The sequence below is a fragment of the Meleagris gallopavo genome, chromosome 2 (assembly GCF_000146605.3).
Source record: "Meleagris gallopavo isolate NT-WF06-2002-E0010 breed Aviagen turkey brand Nicholas breeding stock chromosome 2, Turkey_5.1, whole genome shotgun sequence".
NCBI classification, from domain to species: Eukaryota; Metazoa; Chordata; class Aves; order Galliformes; family Phasianidae; genus Meleagris; species Meleagris gallopavo.
In genome coordinates this window covers 18,817,742-18,836,353 of record NC_015012.2, presented here as the reverse complement: position 1 = coordinate 18,836,353, position 18,612 = coordinate 18,817,742, and the positions used below count along the sequence as shown (strand labels likewise).

The 18,612-nt window shown below is 33.7% G+C and overlaps 1 protein-coding gene across 1 annotated transcript in view; it reads right to left on the bottom strand.

Annotated features, from left to right (window-relative positions):
- GPATCH2 (G-patch domain containing 2) overlaps window positions 1–18,612 on the bottom strand; it is a 102,340-nt gene that overhangs the window by 11,766 nt on the left and 71,962 nt on the right. The window contains 1 exon segment of the mRNA XM_010706699.3: window positions 3,231–3,313. Coding sequence (XP_010705001.1) covers window positions 3,231–3,313 — 83 coding nt within the window.

Sequence of the window (18,612 nt, the reverse complement as noted above, 5' to 3'; positions counted from 1 at the left end):
AAAAGACAGATTAAGACTTCACCACCTCAGTACTGCCAGGTTTTAACAATCCATACCTAATATTATTTCCTGCTTTCTTCACTGCTTTTCAACACAGCTTTTCTTCACCTTTACAAGTGACGTTTTTCAAACTATATAATGCACTGTGTTGCTCAAACTTTCTTGCTTCAATAGTTTCTCATTGCTGTACAAGTAAATCTACATCCTTTGTTACTTATATACACAAACCTATTGGTATGTGACTTTGACTCCAGGCTGAGAACAGGTTATAAATTTAGAAATCAATATCTAACTCTATCAATATTCATTTTATTTTTTCAATACAAAATACAAAGGTGAAAGAGCAGTAAATAAGCTGGAGTACTGAAATAAATTGGGTGTTCTTGTCACAATTAATAAACGTTTATCCAATAACACTGCTTGCTACAGAAGTCTATAGCTTTTAAGATGTCTGAAAATAGCAGGTGCTACTCTTGTGAGACTCAAAACAGAGAACATATTTCAATACTTCACTGGTATCACCAGTCATTCTCTCCACCACTACTGAATGTAAACATTTAAACGATCATTTCCAAGGCTGTGCATAGCACTACAGCAATTTCTTTATCACTGTAATTTTTTTGAAAAACACAGATGATTTTTAAGACGTGTTTCCAGAGGTCATGCAGGTCATGCTTTTTCTGATGCTATTAAATTCAATAGTTTATTTCCACTTTTTCCTCATAGCATACTAGAATGTTCAGTTTAAGTAGTATACTTTAAGAAGCAAAGTCTATGCAACTGCCTGATCTACAAGGGCTGCTCCAGAAGTAATATCTCCTACTTTATTAGGCTGGCCCACAAAATTAGAGATGTTGGTGATATGGAAGCAGAGGTGGAACTTTCCTGCCGGTATTCCATTAAAGATTGTTGCCATATGACAGATGGCAGCAGAGGGGCAGACTGACAGAATGCCACCCGACACGGAAGTGCATATCAAGCAAAGGGGTGTCACTGAATTCTTCCACATGGAAAAAAAGGCACCCAATTACATTCACTGATGCTTGCTGAATGTTTATGGAGACCAAAAAGTGGATGTGAGCACAGCAAGGTGGTGAGTGGTGACTATGTTGAAAATTTGAGCGAATTTTCAGCTACAAAACACTATCAAATAGTGTTATTATGCTCTTTGTATATGTTGCAGTTTCTATGAAAATAAATAGGAGGCATTACTTTCAGAGCAAGGTATGTACCTTTGTTTTTTTCAGAGAACTGACTTCTTTTAGGCAAAACATTACAGCACATGTGTCTCAAGAAAATATTTGCAGTTAATCACTTATCTATAGACAGCCTTTCAGATTTCACTGTTAAATAAGGAAGATTATTAGCAGAATGCTTCTTCTATCTTCCAACTTCCTTTCAAGTAGGTATACACATATATTTTTCTTTCAAGAAAATATTTATTCACAAACTCTTCTGCATAAAATTTAGTCATTCTGTTCCTATATCTTATCTGAAACAATTGAAAGGAAAATAATACAATATTAAAAATGACCACTTTAATTCAAGTTTCCAGATGTATTTTCATTCTTAAAGGATACCATACACCTTTCATAAAATGGTTTAAAATACCGACATATATTATCAAGCCTCATAACAAATGAACTATTACTTAATTTTATTACTTAATTGTAGGAAGATATGCAGTGAAGAAAATAGTAATAATTTATAAAATGTTATATATTATCTACATGTATGTGAAGTTTACCAAAATTGCTTAAAAATTTACAACAGATAATTTACAAAGTTGCTTAAAATTTTACAAATTTACAAAATGCAGAAAAAAACTTGAGAGCACAGAAAAAAAATCCTCCCTCCTTCTATAAAGAAGAAAATTGAGATTACCTTGAATTTAAAAAAGAAAATAACTCATCAAATTACTTAAAAGGTATCCCATATGATACATTTACTCATCATTATTCTGTTATCCATCAAATAAAAGAAAGTCCTGGGAACTCAGAATCTCTAGAACTGTAAATATAGAGATATACAATGTTGAATATAACACATTTGCTTTAGTATCAAAATATTGGCTTTGCAAAGTTGCGCTGTGGAACCAGATTGTAAAATAAAATACTGAACACTGAAAGCCCAAGGTAAAATGAACAATAAAATGAATTTCATGATATTTCATACCCTCTTAGTACAAAATGACATCCTTTAGTACTTGAAAGTTATCAAGTGAAAATCACCTTGTAGAAATAATTATATTATTCTCTCTTCAACCATTAAGTATTTTTCTTTCTCACTTCACATATGTTCAGAGTCTTCGAACCTGACCCATACATTCTCTTTTTCCATACTACTGCCACTGAGGTGCTTTAATAACATTTTTAATATTATTCTTAGTCTTTTACTGCCATTGAGATTTAAAACAATGAAATTTCAGAAGAGAGAATTCAACTGGAATACAAATATTAGCCTTCTCCAAAGACAGACATCTAGAATATATATGAAAAACCATATGTGTTATGTATGTTGCTATAATAATTACATATGGCTACCATGTACAGTCCAGATTTACATACTACCAATACACAAAATGTCTTATGCTGATACACACACACACACCATCTGTTGTTTCCAGTATGCACATATATAATTAATACAAACAAACTGACAAGTGTCCTATAAATCACTGCTAGGTATTGAAAAAGTCATTTCACAGCAGTGACATCAGCAAAATGCACACAATGGTTGTGATCATGTAAAAATCTTTCAGAAATGTGCTTGGAAATTACTTCCTATTTAATCGACAGCATTAATTTTAAAGCTTATCACCAACTTTCCAGTTGTTTGCAGGATATTTACTATATTCATGTGCACTCCTCACAGAAAAATAAAAGACAACTTAAGTCTTCTACCTTGTAATGCCTGAGCAGGTATGAGCCATATTTACTGTCTGTGATTCTTAGTATATGAAAAAAGATATAATCTCTTTAAATAAATGCTCTTATAAATATCTAGAAATTGAGAATGTTTGGAAAAAAAAAAAATATATATATATATTCTTTTAATTCTACTAACAAATAAAGAATAAAAAAAAAAAAACAACAAAAAAACAACAACCCTGAAGTTACATTGTAAGTTACTGAATTTACCCAGCATTTATCTGGGTCGCTGACCTACTGCTTCATATTTACAGATTTAAGATCTTGTGTTTTGTGTTCTGTCCCAGTGAAATTGGTTACCTGTGGGTCCTGGCAGGGGAGCAGCTTTCCTTCTCCGTTTGATGTCTCCCATGCACAATGATCCTAAATGCACACTGGTTTGCCTGCAAGTAATTATAGGAGAAAACTATTAACAAAAGAAGAAAAATGCCACAAACACAAAGCTTGTATAATCCGAACCTATATCAAAACATTCAACTGAGATGAAGCCGTGCTGTGAAGCCACCAATCTTGTTTATATCGAAGCATAATTATGTTTGTTGACAAGTGCTCAGTATCTAAACATAGCACCATAAATTGTTCTTGGAATGAATAATATAAAAGGGATGCTTTTTAATTTTCGAAACTGGTGATCTTTCCAGTGCAACATAAAACAAAAAAACAAAAACACTATTTTTTCTGACAGGAAAAGAGCTAAGATTAATTATCTAAAGAAATCACAATATTGTTGGTACAATATCAATTGGCTAGTAAAGCCTAACTGTCAGAACAACATTTATTGCAGGAAAACCATTGTCAATTTCTTTTTAAAGTAAGATGAAGAACAAATGAGAAAACATGAAACAGCCAACTCTTCAAAGGTACATGAAATCATCTTGCAGCACAACAATTTGCACTTTACTCATTCAAAGGTACAGTATGATAACAATATAACAGAGCACAATGTCCAGTCTCACATTAAACAACCATAAGCTTAAGACTGGTAAACTGTTGGAGCTGCTTAGGACAGTAGATAAGCCAAACTTACTACATTAAAGCCACCTACCTAGCAATAAGGTACCATAGGAAGCGGTAAATTTGGAATTTGCAAATAATGCAATATAATCTTAAAGGAGATATTATTTTTCTCAAAGTAATGTGCAATCTCTGTAGAAAGGAACATACATAGCTGGGTTTTTTTTTTGTTTGTTTTTTTTTTTAGTTTTTTTTTGGAAAGAAATGAAACCGAACAGGGGATAAATGGAATAATTTATAAGTGCCACAATTTTATTGTTTCCAAATATGTTATTCAGAACTGTGAACCTCTTACATCAGTATTGTGGTGAATTCTGATAAATGTATAAGCTGAGAATTGCATCTGATAGTCTACTGTAGCACAGTAATACTCTGTCACTCAGGGAATCTGGTTTCAGCATGGATATATGACCTACTAGCCTTTACCACATGTATAATTTTTTTTTTTAAGCTGTGATGCTCCTAAATGAATTACAAATTATCATTTATGTCAAGAGCCTTCAGATCTTCTCAATAAGGCAAAGAGTGAAAATATATTGATTTAAAAAATGACAATGTACAGTCTTCTATATACTTAAAAAAATAAAATACAGTAAACTAAGAAGGAAGTACTGCAGTGCTTTTATTTAAATAGTAAAATACTCCAATAAATAAGTTTCATGCAGAAACGTATTCCAGTTTCACTTAAAGAGTCCCTATTTCAACATGTTTTTCTCTTATTTTCATTTTTTTTCTTCCTTGCAGTTCCAAGTTGAAATGCCACCCTATTTAACATCCAGAAACTGCAGTAGAACCACTATACTAACATATTTCTATGTTAGTATGTGCTATATGCTATGTGCTATATTTCAGTCCAAATTCAGACAGAAATCAAGGAATATAACACATAACCAACCATACAATACAGAAAATGAATACTTAGACATAATATGGGAAAATAAATATTTAAGACATGCATATAACATTGATATTAAACATGTAGAATAAGTTGTGTGGCAATTTATATGCCAAACAATTTGTGCAACTCTACACTTTCAGAATGAAAAATGGAGAAAGTCTCCAGGAATACAAGCAGGATGAAAGATAAAAATTGATAAAGTCAGGCAATTGAACCTGAAGACACAAGCTAGAGCAGTAACAGCTAACAGTGTTTGAGTTATTTTACCCAGAATTGATTATCTGTTATACTACATTGAGATATCCAGATTATTGATCTGTAAGATTATGGTACTTGGGTCTCCCCACTTTTCCTCCAGGCACAGGAATAGAGTTGCAACAAATAACACTAAGTAAAGACTAGTTTGTTATTGTTGTCACCCTTCATGTAGAACACAGCAGTTACTTTTTAATTTAAAATCAATGAACATCTGAAAGGCAGCCCTTTCCTTCAGCATAAATGAATCATTTGTCTTTGCAAGGCATAACAATCTGATCACCAGCCAAGGTGAGTGTGGGTATTTCTTCGTTGTTGAAAACTCCGTGTGCCACAAATAAATAGCAGTACGCTAGAGTCCCAATTAAGCTTTGTCAAATCTGGTTTTACGGCCACTAACATCAAGTCTCAGACTGGCTCTCAATGTGGAAGTGGAATTCACTTTCACCAGGTCTTACCATCTGACATGCACTGCCATTCAGATCACAGCGAAACATAAAGCTAAGGGTTTTAAGAGGAATGGACAAGAACCAACACAGTTCTTGAACTAGCAGTTAGATGAAATGAAGCATCGTACTTCAGCAGAACACTACATTTTGAAATGCTCGTAATGGGGGTATTAGAAAGTAGGGAGAACTCTGACCCTCAATCAGGCTAAGTTCAGCATTATGTTCCTTAGCATTAAATCAGAAGAGTGAGGATTACAGAAAGGAAGATAGCTATTTGCCTGACTACTCTCTACTTATCCCTAGCTTGCTTCTAGCTATCATTTATAAATAGTGCTCTGCAGGGAAGCTAGGCATTTTATTAGGGAAAAAATAAAACTTGTTAAGACCACCTTGCCTGAAAACTTGGCTTTTGACGAGCTGGTGACAGGAACTAGAGCAAGCAGTGTCAAATGGAATAATTTTTAAGGAAAGACAACAGGAACTTGTCGCCTCATTGTATGCATTTACAAATAGAGGCTTTCCAGAGTATTAGGCCTAGTTAAAGCTGCCCTCTGGATAAAAAGTGTTCCCAAGCAGCCTCAGACAAGCTTGGGAGACAAACAGATGTGACTATGGTCCCTGGCGTTTGGCAAGAACACTCACTGTCAATAAGAAAAATATGAGCATGGACAGGGCATCAGCTGCACCACGGCAGAGCAGGCCTGCGAGTGTCACAGCCGCGGCGAAGTTGTGGCAGGGGGAAATCAGAGGGCTGCAAAAGCCAGGCTGGTGTGAACTTACACTAGCATGCCAGGAATTGTTGTTGTTGTGGCATGCCTCAACACATTAAACAAAAACACTGGATAAACTACTGTCAACTTTATTTATTAAAAAAAAATCTTGGGTGCTGTATTTAGACTCTTCATTAGACACGTTAAATAAGAGCCTCAAAACTGAATATAGACTATAGAAAGCAGGAGCAGCAAAACAAACTATAAAACTCTGTGGAAATAAAACAATGAAAAGCAGTTTTGATACAGAAATATGTTTATCTTCTGTATAGAAGCAATCCCTGTAGATTCACACAAAACTATCACACAAAACTATTCAGAAGCATGTAGACATTGTGACAAACATTCAGACAAATTCTGTTATCTCCTTCTTAAATAGTGGCAGTTTTCTTATCATTTTTTTTCCTCAAGAGACTTGTCCTTGTTATCATAACATACAATTTTTGGCATCTTCAAACTCCCTGAACAATTCTATCTATACCTACAGAACAGACTCCTTTTTTCATCCCTATAATTATCAAAGTTGAGTAAGTAAGTGATTTTCATGAGTGTCTTTTCTGTTACTCATGTCATCGTACAATCATAAAATAGCAGAATGTTTGGGGTTAGAAGGGACCTTAATGATCATCTAGTGTCAACCTGCATACCACGGGCAGAATTGCTACCAACCAGATCAGGTTGCCCAAGGCTACATACAGTATGGCCTTGAACACCTTCAGGTGTTCAAGACATAGATCTGATATAACCTCTCACAAATATCTGCAAAACCCCTCTGTAGACAATGTACCGTTTGGGAACATCCTCCAAACCAACCATTGTGTGATGGAACCTACAGTTGCATGGCTTACATGGTGACCCACACTGAGAGCAACTGAACACACACCTCTGCTGCTTCTGGAGTTAAAAATTCACTAGCCCAATCACTGAGAAGGGTAACATGATGAACTGGTTAGTTGACACTCCCCCAAATGACTTTTAGCTCACTGATTTATTACATGTTACTGTAATCACAATCATTCCAGGAATAAAAAACAAACAAACAAAAAACAAACAAAACCCCCACAACCCCTAAAACAAACAACTACAACAACAATCCCAAACTCAATGCTCTCCCCCAAATTTAAAAAAAAACAAAAACAACAGAATAAAAACACAAAAACCAACTAATCCAATAATTACTCTATTGTCTCTTCAGAAAGAAGCAATGAAGGCTGTTATTAATGTGTTTAACTTCATTGACATTCAGTATATTTACTGTCAAACCGTTTACCTTACTACACTGCAACATTGCTACAATAACTTGTAAGTAATGGAGATTATGCTTTTATGCTTGATGTTAAAAATGTATAAAAGTACTGATGACTAACAAAGTCAGATGTTGGAGAGCGTGCATTTTTTGTTTAACAACATTTATTTAATATCTGTACTCTTGATTCGGAAAATCCTATGCTGGAGGCTACTATAACAGAATAATGTTTTCAAGAAGACTGATTTCTATACTGTAATTAGGTGAACCTGCAATGATCAATACATGTATATCCATTATATTCCAACCAACATCTCTCTCACACCTGAGGAACAAATCCACTGTAAACAGTGTCACATCATTCTGCCACAGTATCAATGAATTCCTGCAGATGGCTGTAGAACTCTTCAATTTTATCATCAGAATGCCTTAGCTACTGTAGAAGCTTGACAAAAGTTTATAAGCAAAATTCCTTGAGAAGAGATTAAAATAAAGCAAGAGTTGACGGGTTTGCAGTCTAGAAGAGACTTGAAAGAATTATTTTCAAGTGGAAATGTAATTGCCACTGTCATTTCTCAGTCTTAAAATATAGATAAGCAATAGATATGAATATAGATATAACTGAAGACAGAATGCAGTGAGGACCATGATTCACATTACACTTCAAATGCTTTGACAATTCCTTATAAGCTGAAATTAAGTAGATAGTATGTGAAATAACATTCACATTAGCATAAAGATTAAAAAAAGCAACAGAATTCAAAATTGCGTAACAGAAGAAAGTCAATAAAATGAAGTGCATTGTGTAACTCAACTTTACAAAATCCAAGCATCATCTGAGTGATGATAACAATATCACAGAAAAGGTTCTCAAATTCATACACATACTGGACCCGTACTACGGATTCTTGTTTTTATTACACGGCTCAAAACGCAGACACTGTTGTATGCAGTTGCCAATAGAAGCACATTCATTAGCACTGCTTAAATAGAAAGCAGGATGTATTTTTAACTCCTACTATACCCTTCTAACTCTCCACAAATGACTAGCAATGGCTTCAAGACCACCTGAATCCACAGAACAGTTTAGGATAACTTTAGAGTTAAACAGAATTAAAAACTACTATGTACGTTTTACTAAACTTCCAATCAAATTATGATGAACACAAACTTCTACAATTTCTTTTGACTGAGTGTCCAAACATGGACACAAGCTCTGGCTTCCATGCAAATGGCCAGAGAACTGTAAACCTTTGGTAACATTTATAAACAATTGTACATATGGATGTCTTTTTGCCCATTCCCAAGAATGTTTCTACACCCCCTCACTCTCTAAATATGCACAACGCACGTGCAGTTCAAGCTGATGTGCAGGACACTACTCTGAGGTCATCTCTGTGGATTAGATGACACCAAATAAGAACGAACCGAATAATGGATTTAACAATGAAGATCAAGACTCCAGATCTCAGTATAATGTAATGCAGCAATCTTGAAAAAACAATCCAGTAACATCTTGGTAAGAAAAACAGATAAATGTCACTCAGTGCAAATTTACCTTACTTCAAATCAAATCAATGTCTACAACCTATTTTGTTATTTTTCACAGAAACATCATGTGTGTGTGCCTGGTGACAATCTGGGCAACGTGAGCATTAAGTGTTAGAACAGCTCCCACTGTTTTCCAAAGCTGCTGTGATAGCTGCACTGTTGGTGAGAGATTCTTCACTTAAATTTTCCATGCAGAAAAAAAACAAAACCCTTTGACAACACGATGCTGAGATCATATCAGATAGACAGATAGTAGTGGTAGACATGAGGGTGTACCACTACTTCTATCATACTCACCCAGTAAATCAAAAGGATTTCATGGACTTTTTAGAAACTGACAATATTTAGCACTAGGAGACTGATTCCTGGAAATTAAAAACTTAAAAATCTCCTGATTTTGTTTTTAATAGGTGAAATCATTCACAAATTTATATGTATTTCCTCAAGTTAACATTCTGGAGATTGTAGAAAGAATACTGCTTGCCCTCGTACCTTCTGAACAATAGAGCGTTAACAGTATTAAATGGATTTCCTTCTTGGCTATGAGTGCTAAATGAAGACTGCTGCAAATTAACGTTGTCTACAAAATATGCTAAAAGTTTTTACAGTAACTCTTCATTCAGTGCTAAAGAACTGACAAAACAATATGGAAATATAATTCATATGTAGCATAAACATTAATTTTTAATGGTTATGAAGATAAATACAGATTTCTACTTGGTATCATTTTTCTCAGACATCATTCACATGAAATCAGTTCCACATTTGATTTCTCTACTTCCTTTGCAAACATTGAAGCTTTTCTTTAAACTTGTTTAAAGAATGACATCATCCATACAACAGATTGCAGCATCTGCCTCCACAAGTGTGAATAAATATTATATTAACCACAAAAGCTACGCACTTTGTCCTTTTACAAAATTTAAAACAGCTGTGATAAAACAGTGCATGTCAAATTCCTTTCATATTAAGCCAATCTGTTCACAACATAACATTCAACATTCGGATAACATACCTGTTTTATTGAAAGTCCTATAGAAATACTATCATTATTAAGAAAAATACAGTTTTCCTCCAGCCCACGTCAACTTATCTCATCCAAATAACTGTATATACACACACACACACACACATATATATATACACACATACACACACACACTTCCTTTATATACCTTCTTTTGTGTTACTTCTTTATATATACCTTTATATACCTTTATATATACCTTTATGTACCTTCCTTTGTGTTACCTCTTCAGCATTTCTAAGGGTCATTCAAATGTAGAAGTAGTGCAAGATCTGAAAGTCTATACAGGTAAAACAAATACTATGAAAAATAAAATTTCACACTGCTACAAACAGAGACACCTAATCTCAAGTCACTCATACTATATTTGCAAATCAAGAGTCTCTAAATTTTTTTCTGTATTAGAGGCCTACTGCCCTCAGAAAGGATAATGCATTGTTTTTTCTTGTTTCTAATTAGTAATTTAAGCATATGTTCAGCATTTAACTCTAAATGTTTGCCTTTTCCCCAAGCTCTAAGACAGCTGTCCAAGATGTGAATGCCAGAAAACATTTAAATATCAACATCTGTTGAATTATGTTAATTTAGTGTAATATAATTGGGCATGAGTTGGAATTGATCAAAAGTATATGAATTACACAAAGGCAAATCTAACCCAATATCTTAGTGTACAAACAAGTCACCAAGGAACACTGATGGAACAGAACTAAAAAATCTACTTCTGTCAAAAATTAAATTGCTAAAACTACAGCTTTTTTTCACAAATGACATGATTTCATGTTTTTAGGAATGAATATTTATAGCAGAATATTTCAAAATAGTTTTGAATACATATTTTCCATTATGACTTTTAATCACAAAACATCTGATAAAAATAGGTAATGCTCATCTTTGTGTGATTATGTAATATAGACAGAAAAGAGGTTCCATGAATAATACCATTCTGTTATAGGACAATATTGTTTCACAAATTCTAAAGCAAACATTCTTTTGTTCCTTTTTCATCTTTTGACAATATCATTAATATCTACAATATATGGATCCTCATCTAGTCTGAAATGATTTCAAAAGCATCTTTTTGACCTGAGCAATAACCATGGCCTTGAGCAGCTATTTCCACGTAAGGACTGGATAGCTTAGTCAGCCACACTGTTCATTACAGATATTTCTGAATACATATTTGTTTACTGAGCATGACATTCACTAAATATAGTCAGTACAGGACAAATGCAACTTGTCGAAAGGCCTTGCAAATACAGTACTGGATTATACTCAGACTTAGATAGTTTTAGATTATACTCATGTAGGGATAGGTTAAAATCATTGCAAAAATTAGTCCCACTTTCAAAATTTTCTTTTTGTGCAGGCTGAAAACAAGAAGCAACAGTGTAAAAATATATATATGACAAATATCTAACATAGTTTAATAACGGAAAAAGAGAAATGTTTGTAAGGTTGGACTTTGATAAAGTTAGTAAACTGTGATATTGGTTCCGTACTTTGCCTCTACTATGAGAAAATGAGAAAGCACAGCCAAATGAAATGCATTTGCTCCACTAAGAGACTAACAGTTCAATTCTTGCAAGTAAACAGTCAGCACAACGTAACGATTTTCAATTGATCATTCAGGTCTAGATCTAGATCGGTGATCTAGAAGCTTTTCATCATTCTTTAGCCTACTGTCTTTCAACTGGCTCCAAGAAAATAACTCTACAACCGGACTTCTAAATCATTCCCCTTAGTCTTTTCACTTCCACATTTTTAACAGTGTGCTTGACAAACAATTCTTGAAACAATCTCATTTTCTGGTTAAGTAATTCAAATAATAATAATGTTCTGAGAAAATGAGATACAGCCATGTGTATGAAGAAAGAGAGGGGGAAAAAAATTCACCAAAGCTGAGACTGAATATTAAGCTGTTATGAATCCTCACTAAGTACAAGGTATCTGCACGTGTAGGAGTTATGCAAAATTTGAATTTCCGATATCAAAGAAGTGCAGATAAGAAAAAGCTAAAAAGTCATTGACTGATGTTCTCTCTTCTCTATTAACTGATGATACTAACACTTCAAAAAGCCTTGACAACACAAACTCCCAAATCCAAAAACAGTACACTGGTTACTGTCCTTTCTTTTGGCTAGGACAGTTCTTGAATGACATTTTTCCACAGAGGGTGAAATGTGTTATTATAATAAATGACCACGATTTTGAAACATCAAAGAAAATAAAGAAAATTCTACATAATATGAAACAAGCTACTCACTTGTTCTAAAAGAACAGAAAAATGCAATCCCACCTTTCTTCCATACATAACTACTCATCCTTATGTTCAAGGAGAACAGCTTTCATGCCTCTGCATGGTGTAAAGACAGAGAGGATCTGAATTTTTAGATCATCCTAGTACAAATAACGTCCCCAGTACAAGTAATTTTATGACTACGCAGAAACAAATGCCGTGACAAATGAGTGGTAGAAAAACAGAAAGCAAAAAGGCCTGTTGTGATTGCAAAGTTGTTTAACAACAGACTAAAAAATTAAGGGAACTCCAGATCAAGTTCTGGAGCACAAACTAGAGTAAGCTTCAATCTGGCAACTACAAAAGAAAAGCATAGCTAAAAGTGGGTGTGAGAAACAAGCATATCATGCTGAAATTCAGTTATATGAAACCGAGAAACTTGCTATCAATTCATACAGGATAATATTCAGTCTAGACTGTATCAGGAAGACCCAGAAGTACAGAACCAGTTCTGGGGGTTCTCTGTTATCCTGTTTATTTATTTTTTTTTAAATAAGGACTAATTAATTTATTATTAACTTGACAGTTAGTATACTCATGTATTATTGGAATTTTAAAGGGTTTTTTTTTTTCACCTTTATTTAGAAGCTTATTTATGTACAACATCGTAAACTATATTAGCTTTTAGTACAACAATAATGAAATTCTGTTTGTGTTTTTTTAGTTAAAACTTAGCTTTACATTGCAGATGCAATGAAAGAATGTATTTTTCAAAACAAAGTTGGAGGAGTTGAGTTAAAAATAATATTACGCTTTAAAGATAGTGACTAAAATTAATTTTGTCAATGGATACTTTATCCAAGAATAAATATAGAATCTTAAATATTTCCTTAAAATAATTTTTCTCCAAAGCAGAACATACTAGCTACCCTTTGAAATAACAACTGAACTGCTCTCCCCCCTTTCTGCATACGCAAGTCTTCTTATGACCTTAAAAATAAGGTCATTGTATAGAAAACTAGATCAGGAATTGCCCTCTTTCAAAATGGCACCATCTCTTCTCAAAGAGGAAAAATTGCAAACTGATGAAATAACATTGTCCCTGAGGGTGATGACAAGCGAAGAAAGCAATGTGTCCTCAAACATTCACATAATTTAATCTGGAACTGCAAATATTATTAAGCACCAATCATAAGCGTAGAGTTAGTGCTTCATGGCACTCCAAAGACGAGATAAAACTGCTTAGTTGTTAATTTCTAATGATGTAAACACATTTGGATTTTAATATTTTATCTGAATCTCCTGCATGATTGATTAGCTCTGGGGTTATAATGTATTAACTTATTACCTTTAATAGTTGTACACTTAAATTAAAATGTTTAAACATTACCTTTTAAAATATTTTTGTTAGGAGTATTTATGTGATGGCAAAAATGAACAAGGCAGTAAACCAGTTATGCATTCCTCAGTTTTACTGCAATGCATCTATATGCACATTTTCATGTATAATTTTCAAAAAACTGGCTGAATTTACCTCCTCTGGTATTGTAATTTCATTCCACAAAAGCCACATTAAACAATTACAGTACTTGTAATTAACCAGTAGTCTAATGTACAGTTTTCTTATCCCAATCTATTAACAGCTGCTCAAAAAATGTAGTAATTAATGGTTTCATTTATTTCTGGCAAACCTGCAAGACGACAAATAGTTTTGTATCTGCTGCAAATTAGGACTCTTTCCCAAACAACAGATGACACGGTGGGAAAGAGGGAGCAGATAGAATACTTGCACATCTTTGTTTCTTTAGAAGATCAAATAAAGAGCAGCTGTAATTCTATTTGTCACATCTGTGAAAAAGAACACACTGTCTTTGTATCATCAGATGAAACTGAACAAGTGCTATACAAACATACAAATAGGGGTCTCCCTTCCAAACTGGGAAAGGCTGAAATTCATATTGCTATCCAAAGGAAAAAAACACTCTTTTGAAAACCTCTCTTCAGCTTTGATGCTACTTTTCGTCTAGAAACTTTTTTTAAGAGAATACTGTTAGTCATAATAAATAAATAAATAAATCACAAACATACATACTTCAGAGATGATACCTTTTACTAACACAGGGCATAAATTTAATCTGGATGGAGAGCAACCTAGGCAAAAAAGCGAAGAATTTGCAGAAAACCGAGGGAAGTTATAATCATAATATTTTCTTAACTGACATTCATTGTTATTTAGTATAATCTGACATTTCCTTCACATAACACTTGAACTATTTCCATAGCCCTCTTCCATTAAGGTCTCTCATGTGGAGAAACCTGTATTTCAGTCTATGTTGTTTGCCACTGCAAGAACATGCTTTAAAGCCTTCTTGACAACTCAGAAGAGAACAGCAACAAGTGGCCATTAGAAGAATGGCACAGTCTTTCTTCCTCACTGGAATAATGGCTAAGTAGATGCCTCTACTGATTTTTAAGTAAACATCAAGGTTCTACCTCATGTTATGATCTACTTTGCAGCCACGAGAAGTGGATAACTAGTTCATCCTAAGCTATATTGACAAGATTGTTAGCACTGCATCAGCTACCTCGTTTAATCCTAACTTGAATAATTCTATACAACTTTGAAATCACTTTTGTAAGACTTTGTTCAAGCCAAGACTGAACTGTATAAGAACTACAAATAGTTTGTGTTTTTTTTTTCCTTTTAACGATCACTGGGGGAGCATTTGAGTGTGGAAAGCCAACATGGAGTTGTCAAGACCAACCAAAGAAATTGCATACAGCAGCAGTTTGGACGCTCTTTTCAGTTTCTCCATCCATGCGTGTGCCATAAATTCTTACAGTACAATAAGAAAAAATAAATATGAAGATAAAATAGATATTTAACATGGGCACATTGTAAAAAGAAATAATGCACAAGACCATTATGCATAGTAAAGGAAACAATTATATGAGTTTAACTTATTTAGCAGTAGTGGTTTCCCAATCTGAAATGTTGTTTCTAGATTACAGCATAAATAAGTAGTTACAGTGTTGACTGCATAACGAAAAGTAAAACTTTAACTTACTTAAGCATTCTGGTTATTCTGTCAAATGAGAATATAGCAGCACCTCCTAGCTTTACAGGATATTGTGAAGACAAATACTTAAAAAATTAAGACACTCAGATAGTTGTGTGACAGAGGTGCTCTAAATACTTAGCAATATATTACTTGTTAAGAACAATGATGTAGTAGCTCAGCAAAATATGGTTCAACTCTGTCTCAACAGCCGACCAAATGAATGTACTTCGCACTGGGGAATCTTCCTTAGGTACAACTTCTTTTTCTAAAATTTTACAAAGGTGACTTAAGAAAATGTGTTTCACCTCATGCTGGGAGCATGCAAACAAAGGGCAAATGCTCAGCTATGGCAGCTCAGCTGCCAAGCAACAACTTGTTAACTTGCCATAACTCAATCATGTTCAATTGTTTGCCCGCAGCCTCAGGCTATAGACAGACATTTGGTCTGCTAACAACTGCACCAGATGAAGACATTACTATCCCAAGCTATTTGTTATCACACATCTGCTAGAGATTATCATCTCCACAGCTCTGCTGGGGGAAGAAATCATGTGAGCACTCCCTAGTACAAACCCAGCCAATTTAATTTAAATAGGTGAGTTGAGCTAACCAGGCTGGTTTTGCCCAAAGCGTATTAAAAAAATAAAACAAAAAACCTACTTTACTGGCAAAAGACTATAGCATAAAACAAGCGGCTGGGAAAATTAACACCTTCAAGCAGTGTAATGGGATTTGGGAGGAAATAGTTCCCCATCCTAATGGGAAGAGATAATATAAACATAATTTTTTCAAGGCTAAGTAGGAGGAATAAACACACGGCTTTAAACCAGAAATATGTAGCACTGTTTATACAATTTCAGTAATCAGTGACAGAAGAGTTTACTTGTAAAGGTGACATAAATAAATATTTGTATTACAAATACACAAATACAGAAGATCACATGTTGAATTGTATCAGAATCGTTTAACTTATCCAGTTTCTATGTTTTGTCGTGCAGGACTATCCCTTCCTAACATTCTGTTTCTCAATAGCATTATTAACAGTTCTCAACAATCAAAAGATCCTTCCAATAATAAAGCTTGCTATTAATTTGCATAAAATTAGCTTATAATTATTGAGTTTGAGAACAAAACGAATACAAGCAATCTAGTATGGTAAATCTTACCCATAAAGTATAAGCAATACTCCATTATGGATAGAAAGTTTTAAGCCACTGCAGTGTTTAGAACTCCACACCTTTTTGATGTATTTACCCGGTAAATTATTCCACAAGTCACCAACCTAACACAATGCAGGTCCTTACATTTGTCTACTTGCTGAGACAAGAAGTGTGTTCAGTCACCGAAAAGGGGTAAGGAACAATCCAAGTAAGCATAAAAAACGTGTGTATGCAACTATCTTAAACGCATATAAAGAGTAAACGTTTTCACAAACACAAATAAAAAGATAAAGTTCACCACTAAAAATACAGTTATGTGAAAACTATATAAAGAAATAGATGGAGAAATTAAATCTTGCAGTAAGAGAATCAAATTGAACTATTTTCTAGGTAAGTACTATAATTCTAAAGAATTTCCAATCCTTACTTACTGTTGTTATTCTACCACCACATCCAACAGCTGAATAGCAATTCAGTGTAAAGTTACAATGCTTACCTGTTGTGTACTCATCCAAATTACATTCAATGCATCAATTAGTTTAAATAGTCTAAAATACAAACTAATTATGGGTCAGTTTTAGAATGCTTCAGACTCTCAGGTGTGAGTAAACACCTGTGTTTAGCAAAAGAATGCAGATAACTGCACATGAACAGAGAGCGGTACAATCAAGAAACATTCACTTCAAGGATACTTGATTCTGAAAGGATCTAAAATTTGTTCTGGTATTATCTCTTGGCACTGGTATCTTGTAGTTGGTGTTTTTTTTTGTTATTTTCATTGCTGTTTTTGTTTTTTTTCTTTGTTTTGTGTTCTAAAGCATCTGTGCATACACAAATGACAGACTTCTATTTTAATATTCCATATGATGAAATTGCATATTTATAATTAGGCTGAGATCACCATTTTAATAACTGTACATAATATGTGCCATTAAAACAGTAATTTTTATAAGTACTTTGTTAAGTAAAAATGTTTTCTCTGTATTGAGTGATGAAAGTAAGTTTAACCCTTACAGCAGAAACAACAATTTATAAGTTTTAACACCAGCAATCTTCAATATTAACCTTAAATAAATCTTACATTTCTTAGAATCATAGAATGCGCCTTAGTTAGAATGAACATTAAAGATTGTCTATTTCCAACTCTCAGCCATGGGCAGGGTTACCACCCACATCACATGACACTATGAATTTAATTTATAATAGAAGACAGACAGCCATGAATTGAATGAGGGTAGATATTATGAAGATATGATGATATCAAATATGTATTTGTCACATGCTGTTCCTATATACATGAAGAAAAATCTATTTTGATGAGAACTGCTTTTGATAAAAAAAGTGAAATGTTACAATAAAGAACACTAAAATTTGTAGGAAGAAAAGTAGGCCCCAGGAATGTTATCAGCCTAACAGAAAAAAGGACTGCACATAGTGCAAATCAAATTCTTACTTGCAACAGTTCAGCTGTGGCAATCCTGTTAAAATTTGTTCAAAGTACAGCTTACAAATACTTACTTGATATTCTAAGAGTTGTCACATTTAGTAAAAAAAAAAAAATAATAATAATAATAATTACCATAAAAGTCTAAGAACTTATTTTCCACTCATTCTCAAGAACTGACAATGAAGGTTCTACAGTAGGCAGAGAAAACTTCCTATTTTTCTGCAAAACCACAAATAATTATTGTGAAATAACGTGATGACAGCCCAGCACATGATCTTGCTATTTTTAAACATACTATAGTATGATAACATACCCTGGTACTATGTATATCTGCAATAATAGTTTATGGAAGTCTTAGTTTAATAAAACTACACATATTTTAGAGAAAACAACAGTCTTCAGACCTGCATTGCTTTTACACAGTCCTGCCAAGTATTTATTTGGAAATACAGTCTACAAACCTACTGCTGATTTGGACGTGAAGAGAGGTTGAAGACCACTCCTTGTATTTAATGTCATTTTAAAAAGTAAAAAAATTACCTACAGAAGCGGTTAGAAGAGATCAAT